This window comes from Rhinolophus sinicus, chromosome 16 (genome assembly GCF_057876585.1).
Source record: "Rhinolophus sinicus isolate RSI-liver-muscle chromosome 16, RSI-T2T, whole genome shotgun sequence".
Classification (NCBI taxonomy): domain Eukaryota; kingdom Metazoa; phylum Chordata; class Mammalia; order Chiroptera; family Rhinolophidae; genus Rhinolophus; species Rhinolophus sinicus.
The window spans coordinates 168,324,557-168,352,420 of NC_142516.1; the positions used below are offsets into that span (position 1 = coordinate 168,324,557).

Genomic DNA, 27,864 nt, shown 5'->3' on the forward strand with positions numbered 1-27,864 from the left:
GTACATATAGGAGTTATCCTTGGTTCAAAAAAACCTACATCCTCTCTATTTCTAGAAATAAATTTAAGCCAAAGAAATTATAAAGTTTTTCCCCCAGTGAGAAACTCTGCCTAGGGAATGAATTGTACCGTATTCTTGAGCTAGATACAATTTGAATCACAGGAAAGAGTGAGGAGTGAAATGAGAGGCTGAGCGAACTTATGATGCCATGTTATATAACTGACATTTTCTCTTCAGCTCTGACATCAGGGATTTTCCCATTTATTGAAAACATGTAATAGTGATACCAATTCTTTACTTTTATAAAAATAAATTTTATTCTAGTTTTATAGAAATACTGCAAAGAGTAGAGTTCCTGTATACCCCACCCCGTTTTCTCCATTATATCTTACATTATTAGTATGATACATTTAATAAACCAATATTGAAACATTAACCAAATTTCGTACTTCGAGATTTCCTGTTTTTCCCTGTCCTTCTTCTGTTCCAGAATCCCACTGAGCTTACTTTTAGTTGTCATGTTTCCTTAGGCTTCTCTTGGCTGTGACAGCTTCAGATTTTCCTTGTTTTCCATGACTTTGGCAGTTTTGAGTACTGGGTAGGTATTTTGTAGAATACCCCTCAATTGGGATCTGTCTGATGTGTTCATTAGACTGAGGTTATGCGTTTTTAGGAGGAAGACCACAAAGTTCCATTTTCATGCATCAAATCAAGGGAAATGACTTATCAGTGCTGATGCGGGCCTTGATCACCTGAGGGTGTTGGGCAGGTCTCTGCACTGTGGTTGCTCACCCTCTCCTCCTCGCCACATTGCACTCTTTGGAATAAAGTCACCTTGTGCAACCCACACTTAAGGAATGGAAGTTATGTTCTACCTCTGGGGATGAGCTAGTGTTTCAAGTTCTTTGCAGATGTCCTTCTCCTGTTTAAGCCATCATTTATAGCAATACAGACTCACGGACATTTTATGCTTTGGGTTGTAATCCAATCCTACTTTATGTTATTGCTGACACACCCCCATCATTGTGGGATTTTAAAATTCAGCTCACGTTCTGAAAATATAAGATGCTCCCCTTATTTTACGCATTTCCTACCCCAGTCCTAGAAACAGCCATTTCTCTGAGTCTGTTCTTTTTATTGCAGAATATTAGAAACAAAGATCTGAGCCCTAGGTGTGCTTGTTGTTAGTGGATCAAGTCAACTTTTAGCATTTCTTTCAAAAAATAGTTAAAAACCCAATTCTTGTTTTGCCTCTGATAGAATAAAACTAGCATATGAGTTGTCTCCACAGTATTCAACTAATGATGTAGAAAACGTCCGTGTACTGATCAGAAAAACCAGCATTCATGAATTATGCCCCTTTATAGCTCTAATATTTAAAAAACAAGTCCTTCTTTTGTGTTAAACAAACAAAGGTAGGTATGGTTCAATGTGGAAATTGGTTTTTTATTAACTGCCCTGATAAAAGATCCTTATAAATAGTTGAGAATGGAATTTGCTAAATGTTTTGCTATCGTAGGTGAAGGAAGGTACAACACGAATCTTTTAGGCACTTTTTATTTTCCAAAAAAAAATTGTCGTTAATATATAAACATCTCATTCTCTCAAAAAAATTCTACAACTATACAGCTGTTTGCTCCATTATTTGCATAGGAAATGACCACAATACAAAAATAAGAGGGAAAAAGAAGCAAAACAGCAACTGATTTATGCTTTTTATGTAGGTATGTTTCCACGTATAAACATTTTGAAGCCTTACAAAATATTTACACCGTTTGTCATCTATTTACATGTTTTAAGAGCAACTTTTCTAACAAACAAAACTATAATTTATCAAGTTATGAAAATTTTCTAAAAAAACTTACTATATTACCACAAAATAAATAAAGATAAACAATATTTTAAAAACAAAATTAAAATTTCATTTCAATTAAGACCCCTTTTGGCATTTTGCTTATTTATTCTGCCCTTTGGTTAACAGCATCAGCATCACATTACTATTTTATATTGCATATATGTAGCACTTGCTTAAGTTTTCAACATGTCATTTATAATTCAAGGCAGACACTGAGTCAGTATTAACAATAGATTAACTAACCTGCACTGTAATTTAGGTAAAATTACTGTGTCACTGTATATTACATGCAAAATCCACATAAATTGGCATTTAACCAACAGTACTGCACGAGCAAACATCTCGGTATACAAAAACTGCGTCATAATTTCAACATTTCCATATATGAAAACTGAATAATAACTTCAACAATGCCATGTGAAAACTACGGTTAAGTCCTTCCTTTTAAAAATGATACTGAGTTTAGCTTATTGTGAGAGGTTTAACTTTTGTATATTGTAACTATCTTTAATCTCTTTAGTTCACAATTCGTATAAAATGTCTTCCATATTTAAAATAAACAATCCTATTTTAATCAGTGCATGAAATCTGCTCTTTAAGTTCATTTGAATTTCTTTCTTTCGCCTAAAGAAATTTATTTGGAAGGTTTTAAGAGGTATCTTACCACAAATTCTAACTGTAAATGTTTTCATGGTTATTTTTAAAAGAATTACTGATGATTTCTCCCCAAAAGAATCTTAGAAAACTTGTAATAAACCTATAAAGCTGATTTGCGTATTTACAAAATTTTGAATAGCAAATATAGGCAACTCATATAAAAAAACAAAACAAACACATTTGTTCAATGGCTATTTGTGAATTGCCAGGTTCATTGCGCACCTCTAAGGAATTACCTAATATTGAAAAACTACTTGATGTCAAGTAAAATCTTGACATACAATCAAGGCTTCTTCCTGTGCCTGCCAACTGACTTATTTACTAAACACTGTCACATTAAATGATGGTGCTTAGGTAAAAACACTGCAAACACACCCTGCACCCCCACCCCCCAACACAAGCTGAGATGTGGCTACCTGTCATGAGATGAAATCTGCTTGAGTAAAGCCATATACATTACAGCAAGCATTCCAGATTCTTAAAAGGACCAAACACTTTGGTATTAATACAATGTATTCCCTGTTTTCTCAAATACACAAAATATACATTTCCAGTTTTCTTTTTTTAATATATATATATATATATATAGTTGTTTGTAGTTTAAAATTTTGCCAAGTGGACTGCAGAACGTCAGTGTGAATTGCATAGGCACAGCAGGCCGGTGGTGGTGGCTCAGTTCTGGTGCCTCTTCATGTGCAGGGCCAGGTGGTCCGAGCGGGAGAAGCTGCGGTTGCACACCCCGCACTGGAACGGCTTGGCCCCGGTGTGCTTCCGGTAGTGGCGTGTCAGCTCGTCAGAGCGCGCGAACCTCCAGTCACAGCCTTCCCAGGTGCATTTGTACGGCTTCTCACCTGTGGGAAGGAACGAAGAGGAGAGGTGAGGCGGCCTGCTTGCAAAAATAACATCATCGATACTGCCTTAGAATTTATTTTTTTTAAGTCACGGTCCAAGAAAAGGAACATTCATGAATTCTGATCATCTAGTGGAGAGTCCCTGTCTCATAGGCTACTTTACGTAATTATACAAAGAGAAAAGCATTCCGTGTACCACTGAAGAAACGGGAAAATGGCAATTTTAAGTGTGCACGATATAGGTCTTGTTGTGCACTGCTCCAGCGCATGTAAACCCGAGATGACTAGAGCGCTGGGACGGCTTCACCATTACTGTGCAAATATACAATGTCGACACCAACAAATCCAAATGAAATGTGTAGGACTAATCGCTATAAAATAGCCAAGAGAGGAAAAAATTTGGGAGCTACTTAAGAGGGAGCTGCTCAAATAACCAACACAATGAATTTAATGTCGTACAATTGCAATCCTTTTATTAAAACTGTTCTAAATTAGCCAGACTGCAAACTTCCAGCACACTTGAACACACGGCCTCCAAAATGGACTACTAGGGCCTTTGCTCTTTGAAATTCACATTAGCACATACACATTCACACCTTCCCATTTTTCAGATGGAAGCAGAAGACAATCTTTAAACTGAATGGTGTTAAAGCTTTATGCATTTGGTATTTAATAATTTTCCTCAACCAGACCAGGAAGTCTAGTCCTGGTAACTTCACTGTGGTAAAGAGTCATGAAACTACCGTAATTATAACATTTGCTGATTTATGCATTGTTTTTCCTTTCTAATGTATTGCATCCAGAAATTTATCAAAATTCATTCTATAAATGATGTGCCATGTGTAATATACACTTGACACTGCCCTGAATACTTGGAATACAACAAATAGTCAGCAGAACAAAAATGCCTGGCCTCATGGAGCTTATATGTGTAATACATACTTTAAAAGTCTCTAATCATTTAATCTACCCATTCTTTCACAGCTCTCTTCACTCCAATAGTGAATTGGTAACTGAGCTGCTGCCCCACTGCAATCTGTATTATTTTCAATGTTGTCTAAAGTTTGCTCATCTTTCAAAACTACATTATAAATGTAGTCTTAGCTCCCACTTTTACAATTAATCCTATTTAATTGAGATCAAGTAATCTTCCTAAATAAATCTCAAAACATAAGAATCTCTCATTGAGCATTAACTATATTAACTAGCAGTTCCTATATTTATGCTTTACTGTTATAATTTTCTATGAATCTGTTAGTTTAAGATAACAGTTTGTGAGATAATTTGCATGTTAAAGTACAGTTGGCTTACTGCTGAGTTTTATATAGGTACCTTTTAAAACTCTGAATAGTCAAATTTCTCAATTCCTTTAAAAATGTTTTCTCCTGAAAGAGAAGAACCTCCGAGTTGCCTTGAGCACACCTTAGTACCACCATGAAACGCAACTACCTTTCTGCCTGATTTAGCAGGATCATGTTCAGGAAGTTGTAAGATTACTGATGTGAGCCCAAATTTTAAAAGATATTGTCCACGTCAACCAAGATTTCTACAGCTTGTGGTTAATATATTTTTGCAGTTCTGATAACCTTTCTGACTCAAAATTCCGTAAGGACAAAGAAAAAAAGGCCAAAATGGCTCTGTGAAATTTGTACCAATTATTTCCCATGAGATATCTTTCAATTCCTCGTAACGCATCCCTGAGCCAGCCACCTTGCTGCTCTCCTTTCCCTCTGGCTCTGAACCAGGACACAATTTTTCTTTCTTTTTTTTTTTTTGTAATTCCCTTTTTGGTTCCTATCACTCCATTTGCAAAATGGACATCAATTCCTGAAGTGTTTTTTTTCTCATAGTAAATTCTAAGATTTTAAGTTAATACACTCAACTTTTAAGTAACATGAGAAATAAACCACTTTTCTTCACTTATATTCACATTTAATCTGTTTAATACATAGATGTTTTAATACTAGCAGCAAATACAGCTATCACTCTTATAGATGTAAATCGAACAGAAAAAATTAATTTTCTGCACACAAGTGTTTGTTTTTGTTCCTCGTGAATAATAAATTCACAAAAACAAACATGTTGGTTAAATACTTTACTGTCATTTAATGGAAAGAGAAAGTTATTTCTGATGTCTGAGGCAAGGAAAAAAATTCCTAAAGTGCCCCAATTTTAAAAGAAATCATTCTAGTCTTTTGAATTTAATAATTAAATAGAAAGAAAACTGAATTTTCAGAGTTTACTTAAGAAACAAGGGACACTAGACTCTTTTTGTTCACTATTTTTATTGGCTATGAAGCAATAAACTGTACCAATATTTTTTAAAGTTTACTTTTCTGATTGGTTGAAAAACGGTAGCCATTAAAGTTCCTAAAACATTTGGGGTTTTGCTCTCAACTTATGCACATCTATAGATTATTCAGCCAAGAATACTACCAGTGTCTGGGATGTTAGTTATGGGTCCAAGTGTGTACTATAAAAGCAAGGACAACTATTCCCCACTTGGGGCAGTTTCTATGGGATTTGTTCAAGTGTCAACACCGCTCAAATAAAACATTGTAGAGGAAGCTGGTACCCAATTTCTGGCCAAATAGCAGATTCGGGCCTTTCTTCCTCAGCCAGAAACACTATGCACAGTACTTCTGGGAAACCAAACTGACTTCCTTTAAGTTATTTCAACAGGATAGAGCTTTCAAAAGTTTAATTGGATTTTTACAGAATCTCTTTCCAATACCACCAATTTAAAATATTTAGTTAAGCTCTTTCAACATCAACTGTATTTTTAAGTTCTCATGCTGTTAATGTGAAACTTTCCAAAGGCAAAAAGAAAAAAGTGACAAGTTTGTACAGCATGGAAAACAAGCTTCAACAACTTCATCTCAAATAAAGTATGCATTTTCTTAACCTATTTTTAAATGACTAGAACTATTTTGCTAGGAATCCCTCATCTTTTTAAAAAATGTCCAAGTTAAACATACATACTATTTATACTGATAAAGTCAATCAATGTGTTTTATAGAAATGTTAAGTAAAAACATTACCCGTGAAAAGAAGGAGCAGGCAAACATCCGCTGAGCACATACTTCAGTCAGGTACTTCTCACTATTTCACTTAATCCTCCCAGTAACTCCATGAGTTAGAAGCTACATGATGAGCTCCACATTAAGAATCCCAGCCTGCCACTTTTCCTTAATGTCCTACTTAAATCCTCCATTAGCAAACACTAATACACTCTATATGAATGATTTAAGGAACACATTGCAGACATTGTTCAAATTTATTTAAAGATTCTAAAGCCACTTATGAAGGTCAGTTAAGGAACAGCTTCATTGACTGAGAGCAGACCCTACCCCCAGACTGTGAAGGCACACCCCAGCTGAGCCACTCCTCACAGGACACCCACCTTTCAGAACCTGTAGGGTCCTGAAAACTCATCTACACTGGTACTGACAGCCCCCAAATATCATAGAATAATGGTTCTCTCTCTAACCCAGGCTAAGTGAATTTCAGTGGATTAGCAAAACATGTTTGTAAAGTATTCGAAAAATCTTTATTGATGAACTAAAAATTTATTTCTTATGTTTTTTCCTCGGATGAACAGATAAAAAAATAACTTTGGAACCTACCACCATAAAATGTTGAGGTTTCTCTGAACATATCCAATAGACTCATACCATGGCATTTCCCTAGAATGTGCTACATAGATTCTTCTAACAAAAGAATATTTTTCTTAGAATAGTTATTTTAGGTAACTTTTATAAAGCTATTACAGCAAATTTACACATATGGTTTCCTTTCTGAAAGCTAAAAGATAGATAATTCAATCAATTATATCTAACAAAGTCTAAAACCCATCAGAATTAAAGTCTATTTAGTAAATGGGAGTGTAACCTGTACTAAACAACTTGCAAAACACAACAAATAAGACTTGGTCTTTGGCTTCAAAGAATTTAAAACCCGTATCCTATTCTGAGACGGAAAACAATGTAAACTGTTAAACTAGAATAAATCATTTCAATAATTAGTACTTAATTCTTAAAATATAAGTCTTGAAAGCTCAAAATGAGCTCTTACTTCAGGAAGAACATATTTTTATGCAATTCAATAATTAGACTTTTTCCCATTCTTAGAGACTTATGGAACGTAAGAGTCTGAAACAGTATACATTTTAATAAACAGTAAAGAAATAGGAAACATTAATCCCAAGATTAAATAAATTCATGATGAAATATTAGATGTCTAAAAAAAAAAAAGATAAAGTGGGATGATTTGGGCTCATTAACTTCTATTTTTATATATCTATGCCAGTAACTTTCCATTACAAAAAATCTTTTTATTAAAGCTCATTGTAGTACATCTCCTACACTTGGAACAGAATGGCAGGCAGTTCATTTCAAAGAATGACTGGTATAATCAGTATTTACAAAATACATGTAATATTTACTAGATATAGTATCCTTGTTAATAATGCACCCCATTTAAGAAAACTGATTACTTAAAAGGATATATCAAGTAAGGAAACCCCTTCTTACTTCCTGTTGGTCAATTTGTGTTTATCTCTTTCTTTAAAATCTGATTCACCTTTCCCCTCCCAGAAAGCCTCTGAATAGTCCAGGAGATATCATTCCTCTTCTCTGGATCCCCATCATCACTTAAATTCCTTTTGGATGACTGATTTGCACTTGTATATATATTGCTGTATGAAAGCTTCAAAGAGCTGTATTTTGCCTTCTTAACCGGCTCAAAGGCAGGGACTGTCCTATATTCTGTAACGCCACACTTCTCCTAATTCTTCTTTAGAACACTTACATATTGGGCCTACATCTGACCACCTTGGTTATTTTCATTAATATAAAGGAGGGAAGGAAGGCACCAGACAGGAAAGCCTCTAGTGTGAGTCTATCGGATTCTCTTTTTTCCTATGGGCCCATCTGCATGCAGCAGGACCTTGCCTGGTTCCCGTCTGCCTAAGACCACCGAGGATAATCTGACTAACTGGGCATTTAGGTGAGAATCATGCTAGTAACCTCTTCAGGAGGCTATGTTCAGAATCAGTTATTATCTGTCCTGAAGTTGTACAGGGATAAATAAACTCTACGTAAACAAGTTTTCTTTTACAGTATTGGACTGGATTTGATGAAAACCAGGAAGATCTGGAGTGGAGGTCCTACTGCTGGTGAAAGGTAGCAAGGGGACTTCTCCTGGGGACACAGAATAGTGATCTTCCAAATCTAAAAGGGAATCAGTGGTGACATTCTGTGTAGGTTTACAGTCCTATCAATGAATCTCTAGGCTCCTAAGCTACTTCTAAGGGTTTTCAACAAAAACAATGGAAAACATCCTCTATCACTAATAAAATGAAATGAAATACCAGTTGTTGAGTCCCCTGACAGAAAGACAACACTCAGATTCACTTTCTTGTAATAAGAGCCCAAACTGAATTTAAAAAAAAAGTATCAGTGAAATATTTTGCCTTTTCTTTTATAACCAAAATAGAAAAATTCTGTATTTTCATTTTTCTAGCACTGAATGAGTAGTAAATATCCTTTCCTTTCAGGTGCCTGTCATGTGCTGACCCTGACCAGGCGACTCCTCCCAACTCTTGGTTTTGCTTTTGTCAAGTTAGTAAAAAAGAAATTTATTCTTCTGCCTACATGTTTGTTTGTTTTTAATGAAAGTTACCTACAGTTCACTTCTAAACAGTAAGCTACCCTTAATTAGAATTGGTGGAGATCCCTGAATATAAATAATACAGGCTGACAGATTAAGAATGACTGCTACAGAGATACTTTTACTAAAGTAGGACATTACTTTGTTTCTAATCTTTCACCAGAAAAGATGTAGGTCATCAAGTAAATAGCTACTATATCCTATAGAACTAAAAATATCTGCCAAAGTAAAAATCTTAAGTAATTAAATTATTGCTTTAAAACATTACATTCTCTCTACCTATACAGTTGCTTGTTTCTATTTCAACGTCAGCAATTCTATTTAATCTACTTTTGAACTATCTTCTCTCGATAGTTTATAAGACAGAAATGGAAGAAGACATTCTCTTTGGATTCTCCACAAGATCAGTCAAAAATGTTTGCTTAATCAAATTAAACTTCTTAACCTTTGATAAGGTTTATAATCTCTAAACGTTTAATCAATTTCCTATGTAAATGTTTTTCAGATGAAAGAACAAGTCCTAGAAGCAAAGTTTAATCTTCCCAGTGAGTCATTAAAAAGAAATTGTTTCTAAGCTTTCAAGCTCATAAATACCTCTCTAGCAAGTCTCTTAAACTGCTTTTTTTTTTTTTTTTTTTACATAAACCTGAAATTGTCGATATAGAAAATAAAGCTGCAAATGAAAATAATTTAGGAATGTTTAACTAGTAACATCTAATACTACAAGCTAAATGGGATACTTTTTCCTGTAGTTTTCAAATAAGGCCTCAAAAAACATTGGACACTAAATACTTTCATCCTGCAAAACTTTTTAACCTCTACCAATAACACAGGTTTCACATTTAACCAATATTGATCTCTAGATCCAAAGTGTATCATTCATCTCCATTAAGTCTATGTATGATTTATGGATATGTTATATAATACAAATATAAATTATGCTGATTTCAGCTCTAAATAATTTTCCAAGGAAGTGAAATCCTTCCAGTATATTTTTAAAAGCCTTTCACTCCTTTCCAGTTACACACACAAACACACAGAATAACTAATTTTTCAGAACATTTTCAGTATTTCTTTCAGTGGAGAATGAAAATATCTTTATTGTCAACACTGTCAATATTTTTAAATAGAACTATACCTAATATAGTCAATAGATCATAATGAAGAGCAAAGAACTATACAGAAATTTATACCTAAGGATATTTTTCCTATCCAAACTTAAACCAAAATCAATACCTAGCAACAAATCCCCAGCAGAGATTATGTATTTTAAAGCATATATAGTAACATCTTAATATAAATGTCATTAGGAAATAGTGTCGTACATAAGCAAGTAAGGCAGAACATGGGAAGTGACTAGGCTTGGGCTAAAAATCTTCCTAAGGCTTACTGTGGGGTTCTTTCTTATACAAGGGATCCCAACACAACTCCCTGTAAAATGCAGTACTAACAGTATAGTGCTTCACTCAAAGAGTCCATTTTGTGTTCCTACGCTATTTGTAGGTCTCCATTTTCTTTTGTGGCGTTGTTTCCAACTGTCCCTTACTTGTTGACCCTTAGCAAGCCGTTCTGGGGTCATTTAGTGCGCCCATAACAGCCCGTGCGTGGAGTTTGGGCCTAAGGTATATCTGAGTCAAGCGTGTGTGCCGCTCAGACTTTCTCCGTGTAACTGCTCATTTTCTGCCCTGTTCCAGATAGCTGAGGCTGATAAAATGATCTAAAAATGTTACTATCCCTTAATTTCCCAATTGCTTTAGCATATTCTCTAGGGTTAAGTGCACATCCACACGTGACTAAAACCAGTAAGATTTCAAACATCTGTACTGAGTTCACGTTTGCTTTTTCAGAACCTTGTCTTTGGAAAAGTACTTTTTACTAACAAGTTTTTTAAACAAATTTCCACACTCAGTGTAAAAACAATTATTTTAACTTATGGTACTTGAAGGCATACCAAGGAACCAGTACTAGAGATAAGAAAAACTTAAGAAAATTTTTCAATTTTTCTTTGTATATATAGTCTTAATATTTTTTCCTATTACATTTTACTTTTTTTTTTTTGGCTTCAAGCCTGTGCTTATAGTTTATTTTAAATCTTCACTGTGAAATTAAAGATAGTAAGGTGTTTGAATAGAAACAATTATACTGCTGGTTGGATTCATGAGTCAGTGTAACAGTCACATTGATTTTTAAGGGCGAAGTAGTGTGAACCTTTTGTCAGAAGCTGCTTGGGAACAACTTTTAAATGATTGCAATCATATAGCCCCCTTTGTTTGCATCATGAGATATACACAAATTTCAGGAGAATGCTCACATTTAAATGATGTTGAAAGTACAAATATTTTTAATTGGAAATATACCACTTCTTGACACTGTTGCCTAGAAGCAGCCATAATTATTTCTCACCAGAGGTATGACATGCATATACACACATTACAAGTAACAAACACCTACACACCCCTACAAGATGTACTTCTGTAGGCCTATCAGTATGCTATCAGATGTATAGAAAGACATAACATGTTTCTGGTGAAATACAATTATTTCCTAGAATAGTCAAAGTACATTTCAGGTATTTTGTCAAACCATACAAAGATAGAATTTTGTATTATTTGCATATTCTTTCTGAATAAAAATATCAAAGTGTATGAACTGAGAAAAACTTGAATGTCATGAGACTTCTGGTTCAAGAAACGGGTATCTTTTACTCTTTCACAGCAAGTATTTTTTTAAAAGGGCTTGTTTTGCAAAGACTGTTTCAGATGGAGATTGTTTTAATTGCTTAAATCATTTTTAAAACATAAGGTAACTTGACATTTTAAAGCATTTGTTATTATATTCCAAAGAAATGCTAGGATACTTCACATTCTGCCTGCAAAATGGTAATCATTTAAAAAATATTTTTTACACCAAATACAAGATCAACATTCCCATATGGATGGTTTTTAAAATCCCCTAATAAATTGGGTATGGGGGAACAGAAAGAAAACAAAAAAAACAAGTGAGAGAAGTACTTTAGAAACGCCTGGGCCTTAAAAGGAAGAAACAAAAACAACACAAGCCTTTGCTGGCTTCAGATACATTCATTAAAAAACAACAGGCAGGGTGGGGAGGATGCAACAAGAGAGGAAATTTTAAAAGGCATTGTCTAGAACTAAAAATGAGGAGAAAACAACCTCAATGCTCTATGATTACCCAAGAACGGGTTTAGCCAGATGAACAAGTCTGCTACAAACCCTCCCCAGGGCATTTGAGACTATCAAACAAAACTTTATTAAACTGGATTAAATGGTCTCACTCATTTGATGTCGAAGGCCACATGTTTATGATCAGGTGAAAGTCGATGCATAGGACCCAAACTAGGCCTAGGTCCTCTTTTTGGTCTCTTTTTATTACTACAAGCATTGTTAAGAGAACCCACTATTAAATTTTTTGCCAGCAGGTCAAGTTCCAGAATTGCAGGTATAACACTCAGAGCATTAAACCCTGACTTGCAGGGGTTGCAAGGCCATTTAGATATGCTCTGACCACATCCCTGCAATAGCACTTGATTACACTGCTATATGCAATTGCACCCCTCTTTTATGAGGAGACTTTAACCTCATGAAAAACACGTTCCCTTCTCCCTATCTTCAGTTTCAAGGACTTTCAAAGAAGAAAAAAAACAACAGTCCGAATGTTTCAAAGTTACTTCCGCTTCCCCTTAATCAAAATTCAGGTAAAAACCCATTGTCAGTGTTCCCTCCCTTAATATAACATATATTCTACAAAAGGATATTTTAATATTTCTATACGGAATATTTACTTGGCCTGTCGTTTGTATTTTGAAAACTTTAGATTGAGTTTATTGTATGCTTAAAGGGTGTTGCCCTCTAACTTCTACTTTGGGCTGCGTATGTGGCATCTTTCCCTTTATATAATCAATGTGTCTATCAGGCCAAAACAACCCATTTGTTTCATTGATAAATACAGGAGATGTCTTTTCTTTAAAAGCAATTTCTCAGAAAGCCTTGGAATCTACCACATCGTTGCCAACTCTATTTAGAATTTAATAAGCAGTGTTGATCACTGGGATGTCAAGCAATACCTAGCAGGCAGACAAAATGTCCGCAGCCACAGGCCTCTCAGCACCCGACCTTCGTTCAAAGGCTTTTACTTTTTAATGCAGCAGTTAGAGATAACTACTTCATTTATCAAAAACTCAATTTCCATAGTAACATCTAGCCTGGGGAGATTCAAGTCCTCGCATTAATCCAACAATCCATTCAAACGAACTGTTGAATACTTTGGTTTCCATGGCAATGATGGAATAAAACATTTTGCTAGGTCATTGCTTTTATTAGCAAACTTATTCTCTGAACTTTAGGTAAGGCTGCATTTAATAAGAGAAAAATAAAATACAATCACTGTATAAGTTCTTTCCTAATTTAGGGCTGTCCTTTTAAGAAAATTACAAACAGTAACCATCTATATGTTTGAAAATATTTTGGGTATCTGGAGAATTTGAAAGCATGCCACTTAGTTTCATCCTAAAACAGGTTCTAATAAAAAGTTTTAACATTAAAAAGCACTTAAAAGTGACTGTACACATCTGACAAAATAAATATTTATAAAGTTAAAGGGGCTAAACCTAAAAGCATATTTTGAACAGGAATGAAATATAAGCTAGAATTAAGTCTCTCAAACGCATCAAATGTAGGCTGAGGTACAGCGTAGAAGAACTTTTAAACCACAATCCCACCTTTGCCTGATTTTTATAATCTGTAAATTCGGCCCTTCCCAATTTCAGCCCTTCCTTTCATCAAGCTCAGAAAAGCTGCTGAACACTGATAATTTAGGCTAAAAGTAAATCTAAAGATAATGTATTAAGCAGTTATGCTTTACATGCCAAATGGAAAAGTTTTCAGTGTTTAATATAGCTTCATAGAAGCCAACTGATTTGTTAACGGAGGGAGTGAGTTACATTTTTTCCTTCATGGGAAGGAATAGCAACGCCATTACAACTTTTAAAATCCATTCGTAAACATTGTTGTTTACATTTTTGGGTAATTAATTCTATGTGAGGTGACAGGGCAAGGCCTTAGTGAGGGAACATCAGCCTTCCTGGAACCAGTCTTTTTCATTGAACTGAATTTTGAGCCAAGCCAGTGCTGAAAAGGTAGGCCATTAAAAAATAAAAGTTGACAGAAGAAAGAAGAGATCAAACAAGTGTTGGCTTTTAAAAGGATGAATACCACTTACACTATTTACACAACTCACAGAATTAACAAGAAAATTACATACCAGTATGAGTCCTCAGGTGAGCTTTTAAATGAGAAGACTTCGTATAAACTTTTGTGCAGCCTAAAATAAAGCAGGAGAGGAAGAACAGCTTGTCATTTTGGAGGTCCTTTGAAATCTTTACATTTGGTGATTCAGTGTTTAAAATCTGGTTTTAAAGAAGCAATCTCTCATGCTAGATGTGATATCTGAAGCTTCAGTTTTTAAAGAAGTTTTAAAAAGTGCCCCCCTACTACCTTAGAAAAGGTATTCAGAGTGATTTGCTTCATGTATGTATCACGTTAGCAGAAAGCACAGATAATCAGGCCAAGCTACAAATGAGAAATGTGTTTATATTCTAGCAGGTGCTTTATACTAATAACACATACTTCAATGATTTAAAATTTTTTAATGGCTCAAGAGCTGACAATGGTAAACCATAATCCAAGATGACGGAAATTTTCTGTACTCCTCCATTTGTTTTTTCACGTAGTATGTCATGCCATATCATGTACCATAGTCAATAAATTATACCCTGTATTAATCACAAACTAGCTTATGCCAGCAACTTGTACCTATATTCATTATCGTCATCAATTTATATTTTGGGCCACGTATCTCATTCATGAGTGAGTATATTCTCATATGCTATCAGAATTATCTTTAAATCTATTCTGTAGACAGTCTTGTCTTGTAGCAGCCTATTCAATCCCCACACTTCATTACCAGACTCTATTTTCCCCTACCTTACTTAGGTAATCTCTTTTCAAGGTAAATTTGGAATTAAAAACTCCAATTTATGATTGGAGAATGTTGTGTTAGATAAAATAACTGGCTAAATCAAAATTCAAATTTTTGTTTAATACTAAAGAGAAAAAAGTCTAACATAATTTTTTCCAGAATATTAGTCTTTTCTTTTTACATCACATAAGCAGTAGACTAGACGGTTACATACCAGGGTATGACACCGAGACTGGGATATGCAAAGAATAAAGTGAGTGACTTTTATTGTCAAGCACTACTTGCCTCTGTAAATTTAAAACCTGAGGTTGGAAAAGAGCTCACAGAGAAACACTAAATACATGTATTGATGCTTCAAAGAGGTAAGATCACATACCAGGGTAATCGCAGTAGTGGATGCGTCGTTTCTCCAAATCGGGGTTACTCCTTCTATTGTATCTGACAGGTTGGATGTTTTGCGAATTAACTGGCAGGGTGGCAGGTAAATTTGGATTGTGAATTGCCAGTTTAGAAGCAATTGTAGCAGCATAGGATGGAGGTGGGGTTAAATTCTGGAGCATCTCTGCTTGTCTATCTGGACTTCCAGGCTCTGAGCTTGGTGGTGACGGGGGAAAGTAAGTGGCCTGTTGTGGAAGAAACTGACTTGGCATTGTGTATGTGCAAGGGGGCATGCCCTGGAATTGTTTCATCGCAGTCTGCGGAACAGCAGAGGTGTGTGTGTTAAGGCCTGCCATGGCGGCTGACATAGAAACGTTAAGAGTGTCCATTACTGCTGTCTGGTTTGTAGAACTGGGCATATCTAAATCCGGTGTATTCAGTAGCTGGTACAGGTGGCCCTGCTGGGGGACAGAAAGATGAAGATCTGGTGTAGGAAGTTCTTGTTTGATGAAAATATTGTTCACCTCTGGAGCTGCGGTCTGGTGTGAGCTGAATATACTGGTGAACTCAGGGAGGGCCTGGGTCGGGGCCGGAGGAGGGGCAGTCGTTTCACTCTGGTGGCTGAAAATGGTAACAGGTTCTGTCTTGATGTGTGTTACGCAGGGTCTCTGGGACTTGTAGAGGCCAGTTCTCAGGTGAGTGATGTCAGGGAGGAAGACGTTCATGTTGATACTGTAAGGTAACCCTTCACTGTCAGTGAAGAACTGGTCTACGACTGAGGCACTGTCTCGTCTATACTTTTTATGCTCTGGAATTATAGAAACTGGAGGAAGCTGAGGTGTCAGATACTTCTCCATTTCACATCTTGTCTAAAAAAGAAGAGAGACAAACATGCATAATCCACCCAATTCATCATCTCACGAAGGACAAATAAACGGTGCTTACTAAAAATTCCCCAACAATTCCTGCTGAAAGTACTTGGGCATACTCCTTCTAGTGCTGCTCATAAACATTATCAGGTTTATTTGTCAATTGTGTAATAATTGGTTCGCCAAAACCTTACGAAAGGCTGCATAACATGTATTTGGTAAAATAGTTCCCACAATCAACTCGACAAAAAGTGAATGAGGCAAATAAAAAAAAAAAAAAAAAAAGAAGCAAACAGAAAACATATTCCTTTGTGATGCAATAATAGAATATATTTTATTATCACTCAGGTACAAACAGGATTCCCTGCCCCATTACACAGTTAAGTTTGCAACTGAAGTAGTCTTGTAATATTGCCAAACAACCTCTATTCCGCTCATGTAATATAAGTAACTAATGTGTTTTTTAACTAAGCAAACCTTAAAAATATTACTACAAAGGGTTGGTTTTGCTTAGATAAATATTGCTGAAATATCTAATATAAAACATTCCTTCCCTATTTCAGTGCCTTTTCTGATTTATAGCTCAATAGAAACCTAAATACGTTTTCAGCAAAACAGTATCCACTGAAAGAACAAAACAAGTTCACATTCAACTGATCTAAATGTTGATTTTAATCAGCAGATTCTGTAATTGGTTAATATGATAATGAAATGTTCCTATTCATATCCCTATCTAAAACAGATCTTTAATTACCTAGGGGAAAATCACTCCCTTGGTAGAGTGGTGCTAAGGGGCCCGTGGGTGGGGAGAGGCTGCTGTATTGCTAGCACAGTCATCAGCAAAACATTTATCATGTCCTCCTCAGTGGCCCAATGCTACATTCCCCCTTAATCTGTAAAAAGCTCAGTCATACCTTACACTCTTGGTGTCCCCTAAGTAGAAAACTGACAAACTGCAGTAACAAAATCATGTTTAAATGATTTTTTGGACATAATCCAGCTTGTAACTAATCTGTCTTTTTACAGTTATCTTCTCTCCCAGTATAACATAAAACTTAACACTGAAAAGGAAATTTAAAAACATACACCCCAACTAGATGGCTCATGGTACTGTTACCGTGGCATCTTACGCGGTGAGTTAAGTCATTTCTTTTGCTACTATTTAATTTCAAAAGGGTTTCATATCGACCTCGTATCATTCGGTGTACATGTACACGGGGTTTCCCGGACAGACACGATTTAAAAATAAAAATTAACGCTCTAATCATGTGAGTCACTTCTCTGACAAATGTCACTGTCCTTTCACAGCGCGGCGACACTCGCAGACCCCCCGGAGTAGGAGCCGAGTAGCAAATACACAATCTACCAAGGAGCTATTAAATGAAGCGTCTTGAAATAAACCGAACTAAACCCTTTCGTGCACTCCGCTCTCGTGGTGGTTAGTGGTTTCTGATTTTAGCTCTTCCAGCTGTTTGCGTGTGGGTATGTTTCCAATTTTTTTCTTCCTTGGGACAGGCTAAAAGTCCCGGGAAGTTTTTTCTGGGCTATATGACTCCCTGCGTGGGCGAAAGAAACAGGCGGCTGCTCTAATTCGGCTGCCCGGCAAGTGTAAAAGCCAACTGCCAGCTTTCAACGCGGCTCCGGGAAGAAATTTACGCGCACATGAAAAAAACAACACCCCAGCTTTCTTTTTAAGGAAAAATAAGCGCTCCAATACAACCTTTGCTTTTCTAACTCCGGCTTCCCAAAGGCGGCCCCACGATCGCGTCTAAAACAGGTTGAGCCAAGAGATAAGAAAACACCCCGAGAGGCCCCTCCCCAGCACCCCGATTTGCGTGTCCCCTTAACCCGAGACGACGCGGGACGGGGGAGCTCCAAGGCCATGCCACTGGAGGCAGGGGGTTTAAGGCGAAAGGCAGAATTTAAGTCAAGCTGGCGTGAGGTACGAGGTTTGATCCTCCAGATGAAATAAAAAACAAAGGTGCGCGGAAGCACCCAGTTCCCTCTTGAACCTTTCACGGACGGACCCGCCAGGGCAGATTCATCTACGAAACCCCTCTTTCCAGGGCGCCCGACTTTCTCCCTGCGAAACGCGAGCGTCCAGGCTGGGAGGGCAGGGCGGGGCTGCCCACTCCAGCTCCGGCTCCCCGTGCGCCCCGACGCACGCCCAGCCTGGAGCGGCCCCTGTCGCCCGCGCGTCGCAGCGGCGGGACACGCCCGACCGCCGGGAGGGAGGGGAGCGGATCTTCCTACCTGGACCAGCTCCTCCGGGGGCAGGCGCGGGCCCGCGGCTGGCGGTGGCGCCGTCTGCGGGGGATGTGGGGGCGCCGGCTGCGCCTGCGGGTGGTGGTGCGGGTGTTTCAGCTCCTCGCCAGAGAAGAGCGCAGCGTCGCGGGCTGGGTTCGCAGCGCCCAGCACCGGCTTGAGCTGCGCGAACACGGGCTCGTCCTGCGGGGCCGGCGGCTGAGGCACGGGTCCCAGGCGGGCGTTCATGGTCAGCACCCGCGTAGCCATGGACACTCGGGGGGCGGCTCCGGGCGCGGGGCGCGTGTCGAGCGCGCTTCCCACCTCGCCCACGCTAGCTCAGGCCGGCGAACTCCGCGCGGGACCGCGGGCGGAGGAGGGGAGGCTCCTGGCGGACCCCTCAGCCGACAGTAGGCGCGGTTTTCGAAGGCGCGCACGAAAAGCAAAACTCTTCCGCTCCGCCACGCGTAAACGCCAACGTCCTCCGGGCGGCCACTTTCTCCCGCCCCGCCCCACCGCGCTCCCTCACACGCCGCAGCCGGCTCTCGCCACCGCTGGTCTCCGCGAACGAGCTGCGAACGCGCGTACCTGGCCCGCGACTACTGACACTTGACGCCCGCGTCTATTTTACCCAACTCTGAGTGGGCGGGGCTCCCGTGCCAGACTGGCAGCGCTGCGGCGAATCGCGAGGCCCCGGGACCAGCCGGGCCAGAGCGTCTAGCCTATGAGAAGGAAGAAATTCGCCCAGGGCTCCGCCTCCTCCGCGCTGACCGCACCCCTTTCGGGCCACGAGCTTCGCGCGCAGGGCGGCCGCGCAGTTTGTACACAAGTTCTCTGACAGATTGAGCTGGCGGAGCCGGGGGCGGAGGGAAGGAGAGAAGCGGGTGGAATCTAGGAAGAGAGGGAGTTAGGGTGGAGACGTGGAGGGAGATCTCCACTGACTGTTCTCTGCTAGAATTAGAGAGAAAGAAGAGTTTTGCACGTCTGAGGTGTTGTGCAAGGACCTGAAACTCAAAAGCTGAAACCCAGAAGGCAGCTAGATTGGGGCGCTAAGGTTTTGAAAAACTTGTTTAATGAGTGTGTATTTTTAAATATACAAAATGTACTTTTCTTTAGCGGAAAACTAGGGGCGGTGTGATAAACAAATTTAAAAACAGATCTTGTCTCAGTGTATCTTTAGCAGTGAATATATCCATTTAGCAAAGCATATTCAGAATGTCTTGAATAAAAGGTTTGATGGGAAGTAGTTTTTTAAAGTCCTTGCATAAAAGCTTGTTTTTTTCCCACACTATTTGAATATTAGAAGTTTTCACACACATTTCTACCTCATATCCGTGTGTGGAGAGGAGGGAGGTGGGCCATATCAATTTTGAAGTTTTTAGTATTTATAGTGTTGATTTGAGCCGAAGCTTGGAATCTAATTTAAGCACTAACGACTACAGCAAATGTATTTAAATAGACATTACATCTTTGACTTATTTTTGCTAGCACTGTATGTTCAAAAGTGGAGTTTAATATTTACGAAACAGAAACGTAGCACATTTACCCAACACCGGGGCACCTTTTCCTACGAAAAGACAACAAAAGAAGCCACAAACATTAGACACACAGCAGTTCTGAAAACTGGGAATCCAAATTTGTTGGAAAGTAACAGCCAAATATATTACCGTCCATTTGCTTACTATGTTATAATAGCAAGGTGAATTTTTGCCATCAGTCACCCAAGGAAACCACGTCCCTTAATCCTTAATGTTCTTCTACATGATTTTATCTGGCTTATTTGGAAGCCAGAACAATAAACTGCAATACAAATGCCTGAATACTACTACAGATGTATATATGTTGACAGCACACTGTACCATTAGACAATTTTACATATACAGCAGCCTACTAATCACAGTAAAACGTTAAAAAAACAAGTTCTAGAAAACGTTCACTTCAAAAAGTAAATCTATCAAAGTTACGGATCTCATTTCAGTGTGTAGAATTTTAAAATAAATACACACATTAAGTATTAGAGGTATTTATTTGTTATTAGGAAACAAAATTCTGCTTTGAAAAATTTGTCTCCTTTTCATTCCCTTTTGTTAATAAGTGATTCATTTTTTATAGTTGTGATCACTGCTTTTTTTGAATGGTTGAAGACTTACTTTCATGTTACCAAAGTATTATTTCATAAGTGTTTTTGCAAAGTTTTTTCTAAGCAAACAGTCCCGTACTATAAACAGTCCCGTACTATCCGTCTTCACCTGTAAAAAGTTATCCTGACTTTCTCTAATATTGAATCTAATTATGTAATTAAATAACTTAGACTATAGAATTGGTATGGGATTTCATATAACTTTTTAAAAATTGAACTTTGATGTTAGTTAATTCATGCTGATAATATGATCAAACCCAAGTGTGATATAGATAACTCTCCACAGAACTTTTGTATTATTTCTAACTTTAAATCTAACTTAGAATTAATACACTTTGGTATCTATATTTTAATTTGCTTTTAAGGCTATCTAGACCTTTCCTTTTGTCTTTCTTTTTACCAGAGTATCGGTGGCCTGTTATTTCAACCTAAATTTTCACTGCAGTAATATCCAGTTACTTTACTGGAAACATTTCTATATTTCTTTATTTCACACCATTTTAAAACATGCTTTCATTTACAAAACTTCCCCAGTCCACACAAAAACAAAGAACCAGCTATCTGATAAATTTTAATAAGATATTTTGACAATCCTGTTAATTTTTTTCACATTTCCACTTTTCTTAATGAATATAGATATGAATCTAACTATGGATGGGCTTGCAACACACTTACAATAGAAATGCTAAATACAATCTTTTTTGTTCAAATACAGTGGCATTTATTTAAATTTCATTTCTGACATAAGGATTGATGAAATACGGCAGCCACTTTTAAGTAATGGTTTCTCTGAAATGCCCAGCTCTGCAATCTCACAGAAAATAACTAGCTTAGCACTGTACAATCGTACGGAAATTGGAAAGTAATCCTTTTTTGAGACATTTGCCATGCGATTCTGAACATATAAAGAACATGTTCAACCAAGCTTACTTGCTGTTGCTGTTCACACAAATGCTACAGCTGCAAATCCACTTCATCGACATAGCAAAAAGGGTTAAAACTTGATAAATATTTTTCAAATGTTCCAGGTTCTACACTGGCATAATGCCAGACAGTGTGAATGGACAGATCCTCAATTACTTTGAACTTTCTAGTTCTTTGCATTCCTTCCTGCTTAGTAGTGCTGTACCATTAGGGAAGATAGGGGAAAACAAAAAACAAATGTCAGGTTTCAAAAATCAATTAGTGGCCTGGCAGTGGTGTGTTAACTGAACTGTGCCAAAACAGAATTCTGAGAGAAAGAAAGAAAAAAGTTGAGTAGTCAAGTTAGGTAGGAGGGTAAGTGTAGAAGCAGTGTGCATGCTTAAGTCCTTAGTCACTGGGCAACACAGATTTAGTCTTAGAATAAACCATAAGTGTCACTATCTTTACCGGAATAAATACGCCTGAATGTGTGGGGGCTGAATAGGCATTCGACGATGGGGGAAGGGGAGGCTTGAAGGAGGAGGCAGTGGAAAAAAGTGGATAAATAGCTTCTGAATGATGAGATGAGAGAAATATGGAGCTATCACTAGGGTAGTGTTCACAGGAAGACACAGCAAAAGAAATATCTGTATTCAGTTGTTTGGCCAAAATGGATAGGGAGAGATTGAAACTAAGGAATCGAAGGTGTTTCAGATAACAACATTGTATTCACTTTGATTGGAAAATATTCATGGAATATTCCATTTCTTTAAAATCAAATTACTGAGTGATATTGGGCCACAGGAAAAGCACAAGTATGAGTAAAAAAATGTTTATAAGGAAGTACACTATTTTCTAGGGTGACATTATTCACTCTTTTGATATTTAGTGCTTTTCCACCGACTGTTAGAATCTGTATCAATAAAAGCATAAAATATAATTATTGTCCTTTAAAACATTTCATGTTTTCAATCCTTTAATTTTTTCAATAATAGCAACTGCTTTAAGACACATGTCCAAAAACAAAGTCATTGAGAAAAGAACATAATAAATAAAAGCTTCAATGAGATTAGTCAAAAGTCAAATCATTTTGACTCAAGATTCAGACATGAGAAAAAATGCTCTGTTCATTCCTTTTTTGATGAGAAAATATGTAATTTAAATAGGATTATATACTTTTTATATACATTAAAATGTCTTAAAAAACTTAATATTCTATTTTTGTAATATCTCCCACCTCAGTTCTTAAGAAATTAAATTTTACATTAAAGTTTGTATTTAAATGTTTTCATGAAATATCTCATAAAACTCCCAATGTGCACTTATTCCTACATGTACTGTAATTTATCTAACCTATTTTAAAAATTCTAGTAATATACAAAAAAAGTAGAATTTTACCTTTTGGGGAGACTGCAATTGCTTTTTTCCACCTGGTTAGTATAATAAGCAAACAAAAGTGACATAAATATATATGCCTCAAACCAAGTTATAGGCCAGGCATATTGTACAGTATTTGAATTCAGACTCTAAACATGATAGGAAAGGTGAAGAGAAAAATCCTGAACTGAAGCGTTTACACCAAACAATCTTTTAGAACATTAAGGAGGCCACATCACTGGCATCACAATGAGCAGTGTTTTGAGCCAATTGCTGTGCCCCTGATGACACCAGCACTAATGGTACTAGGTGAACTGCACGTGGGTCCCAACGGAATGTCCTTTTGGAGACTGATTTATAAATGAAATGTGTACAAATAGTGCTAAGACCAATGCTGGCGTTTTGTACCTTAACTTCCATCCACTGGTTATGGTTGTGTAAAATGTATAATATTTGAAAACAATTGACATTAAGTATCAAGAAGGCTGAACATGTAAATAACCTTTAAAGCAATAGATAATTGCCCCTCTAGGAGATGATAGATAGATAGATAGATAGATAGATAGATAGATAGATAGATAGATAGATAGATAGATAGAAATTGGAAATAACCCTGGTGTCCAACAATAGAAAAGCAACTAAATAATACATTTGGTGGCTACTGTTCCGTCACCAAAAATCATAGTAGTAAGACTATTTAGTCACACAGGAAAATACTCATAGTATGTTAAGAAAGAGAAGGTTGAGGTTTTTATAAACACAAATAAAAACGAGAGAAAATACAAAATATGTATTTTGGTGGCTATCATTGGATGGTCAAATGATGGGTAATTTTTCATTGCTTTATACTTTTCAATATTTTCTCAATTTCCTACAAGTGCCCTTTGCAATCAGAATACAGTCGTCCCTCAGTATCAGAGGGGCATTGGTTCCAGTACCCCTGTGGATACCAAAATCCGAGGATGCTAAAGTCCCTTATATAAAATGGTGTAGTATTTGCATATAACCTATATTTGCATAGAGGCTGCAGCCAGGAGTGTCTACACATTACCTGATTCTTGTGGAGTCAGTGTAGTGCTCTGCATGTGGCAAATTTAAGTTTCGCTTTTTGGAGCTTTCTGGGATTTTATTCCCCCAAAATATTTTTGATCCACCGTTGGTTCAATAGGGAAGTGTGAAACCCATGGATACCAAGGGCCAACTGTTAGTGTTTTTCATAAAAACATAAATAAATGTTACCTTTCCACAGTTAATGGTTCATTGGAACTGTAGGTGATATGCAAATAATTTTTTCCATTTGAAACCAGCAAGTACAGCCACAACTGGCCTGCCCTCAGTGCTGGGTAAGTACATCAACTTTCTTAATCAAGCCACTACATTTTCAGGCTTTACTGTAAAATAAACAAGCTGAAGAGAGATTGCAAAGTGTGCAGTTGGAAATGGACAACCTATGTGATGTTTTCAATAGAAATATGCTTTAATTCATTTCCTAAGAGATCAGCAAGACTTCTTCTACAATGATTTTTTTTTTTTTTTTTGAAGTTATTTTGGGTATCTCAGTTTACTATGTTACTTTATTTTCCTCTATTAAGTGTATTCGGTTATTATAGTGTTTTGACAAAATACATAGACTCTTAAAGCTAAAGTTCATTTGCATCTTTAAAGAGCTGTTTGTATTGTTTGGTTTTTTAAATTCTAAAATATTCATAGAGAAGATATAGAATGAAATAGTTTCTATTGGGATGTCCACACTGTCTTCTCCCTAAGAGCTTTATTCTCCTTCCTGAAATGCAAAGTTGTTCAAAAATAATTCCCAAACTTGCTTTCTGGAGACTGAAAATTGAAGTGGGGGGATGGTTGTGGTGGTGGTCTAGGAATTTGATACTTAAAACATTTTCTATAAACAATCCAATGAGAGCTGCTTTCTGAGTTAAGGGCTCCCTTCCTCCTTACCACCCCCCACCCATCATGACCTCAACCCACAGGTTAAACACACACACATACACACACCACACACACACACACACACCAGTCCCTCTTCTAAATCATCTGGTACAATGGTACCTGTAAATGTTTATCCAACACCTGTGTGCTACATGTGCTGAGCACTGTTGCAGGTCTCGGAAATACAAAGATGAATAAGATCTAGTCCCTGCCCTAAGCATCATCTGGTAGGTAACCCCACTCCTTAAGTATGTTTCATTGCATCTCTCAGAGAGAAGTTTGGAGTCCACAGTCTTCAGCCTGGAACTTTGTGTGACCCCAGCCCATCTTTCCAACCTGGAGTCTCACTATGCCTCCTGCTGCTTCCCCCAGGAACATTAGGTTCTATCCATAGGGCTTATTTGTCATTTCCCAAATGCCCCCACTGTTCCCTCCAAATATAATGCCTGTCTTTGACCACAGGCATTTACTGCATATCAAAAGCCCAAGTAAAACCCTACTTCTCTCCCAAGTTCACTCCATAAGAATGATCATCTCTCGGTTTCTTCTCCTTCCCATTAGCTTTGGATCCCCAGGACAGCCCTTCTTACCATCTGCTTTACATCTGTCTCGCCACACAGACCCTATGTCCCTGCAAGGCACAAAGGGTCTTGTCTTTATGTTCTTTACAGTGTCTTTTGGCACTGTGTCCTACACAAAACAGACAATCGATGTTTGGTGAACTCAGTTTTATTCATTATAGACATAAAAGATAAAATTAAGAATAAAAGTTTGATAGAATGCTACCTGAAAGTATAGAAAAATAAGATAGAAAAGTCACCATTTTATAACCATCACAGTATTAATTGATTCAGGCAAGAATCAATGAATGCTAAAGTGATTAGGTGACATTCTGATGGGGAATAGGATATTTACATAGTCTCAAAATATTTCCCCACAGATGAGGTATTAATTACAATGAGAAAAATGTTATTAGGTTGGTGCAAACGGAATTGGGATTTAAAAGGTTAAATACAATTGCAAAAACTTCCATTACTTTTGCACCAACCTAATAACTTACCAATAGAAAAACTTGGCAGACACTACCGTATGCAAATGATCGAAATTAACATCATCATAAATGGGACAAACTGGCAAGTGTCCTTTATGATGCGATGAACTTGGAAGGATGCAACATTATTTATCTTGTATTTCTACCAAAAATGCATAACCTAAATGCAACCATGAACAAAAGATCAGACAAACTCAAATTGAGGAACTTTCTACAAACCACTGGCCTATACTCTTCAAAAATGTAAATGTCATGAAAGAGCCATGAAAAACAAAGAATGGCTCAGCAATTGTTTCCTTTCAAGGGAACAGAGAATCCTGGCTTGATCTAGATGGGGGGTGGGAAGGATTGCTATAAAGAAGTTATTGGGCTAATTAGCAAAATTTGAATATGGATTATAAACAAAATTTTCACACACTTTGAAATTCCACTTTTAGGAATTCATTCTTTAAAATCACTTAAATGTGCACAAAGATAGACTTACCAGAATGTGTGCTGCAGCATTGTTTGTAATGAGCATCATGGGGTAATTAGCAAAATTTGAGTATGAACAATGCTACATTTCCGAACTTAATAATGTAGCTGTGGTTATATAAAAGAGAATATCCTTGTTCCTAGGAAATTACACCCTAAATAATATTTATGGATAAAGGGTCATGATGTTTGCAACTAACTCTAGAATTAATCAAGACAAATAAAAGTATGTGTGTTGGAGAGAGAGACAGAAACAGACAGATACAGAGAGAGAGCAGACAAGGCAAAATGTTAGTGATTTGTGAATCTGAGTGAAAAGTATATGAGAATTCTTTGTGTATTCTCACAATTTTTTGTATAAGTTTGAAATTCTTTTGAAATACAAAGGAAAAGTGATAAAATAAAAAATTGGGAATTATTCGATTTATTTCAAAAGATGAGATCCTGCTTTCTATGATTGGCTTTCACAGGTTTGGATTTGTAGAAGACTTAGAGTTAAATTGAGGAGAACCCACCACAAAGCCACAAAAGCAATTCCGTCTCAGCTAAAATACATCCTTTTCCTCGGCCTTTCTGAACCTATCATTTCTCTGTCACAATGGCCCTGAAGATAAGGATACCATGACCATCACTGCACTTATCAAATTTATTTTTATTATATTCCATGTTGCATTCATCTTTGTTGCTCCAGCTTGGTCTCTGCTATGTAGAGTACTAAATGAAAATGTATGTCTAAATGAAGGGCACACACACACACCCTGGGCTTCCAGACTCCAGAGCTTAGAATTAAAATCTCAGAAAGGACATTAGTGTCTTTCCAAGGTATTAGGCTTAATTAAGTCCAGAAAGATGTAAGATTTTAAGATCTGCATCAAAATTACCCAAGAGGGTGAGTATTGAGTGAAGGTATGAATGAAACCAGATTGTCCATGTGTGAATAATGGGTGAAGCTGGGTGATGAGTACACAAGGGTTCATTCTGACTATTTTTGTATCTTTTTGGAATGTTCTATAATTTAAAAAAAAATTTGAGCAAAGTGAAGTGGAAACAGTAGTAATAATAAGCACAATTTGAATAATCAATGAAATTCTATTTTATTTTCATATAATTCAGATTAGGTTTTGACTTTTAATTTTGAAAAACAAACAAATAAATAAATAAAATTCTGTACAGCGACGATCTCTGTTTAGTGGGTCCATGCTACATGACACACTAACCACTGTGATCGTGTTTGAGAAGACAGAGCTCAGGTGGCATGAAATAAAGAACCCACATCAGGGAGCAAGTTGGAATTCGAGATGTGTCTTTCAAATTTGAAGAATACTAGATTCTTCTTTGTGCCACCAGAGAATTTTGGGAAATCAGATCCTGTTCACAACTTTATATTTGAGTTTTAGAACCCCACACAACATTAGCAGATGTGGCCTAATGACAAATGGCAACAAAAGACAAAT

The 27,864-nt window shown here is 37.1% G+C and overlaps 1 protein-coding gene across 1 annotated transcript; it reads right to left on the reverse strand.

Moving 5' to 3' along the window:
* Positions 1-1,541: 1,541 nt before the first annotated feature.
* Positions 1,542-19,125, reverse strand: KLF5 (KLF transcription factor 5). Its single transcript, XM_019738174.3, has 4 exons — positions 18,531-19,125; positions 15,407-16,277; positions 14,314-14,373; positions 1,542-3,363 (listed from the first exon to the last, which is right to left on the reverse strand). The coding sequence occupies exons 1-4, from the start codon at positions 18,789-18,791 to the stop codon at positions 3,185-3,187; spliced, it is 1,371 nt and encodes a 456-aa protein (XP_019593733.1). The 5' UTR covers positions 18,792-19,125; the 3' UTR covers positions 1,542-3,184.
* Positions 19,126-27,864: the final 8,739 nt, after the last annotated feature.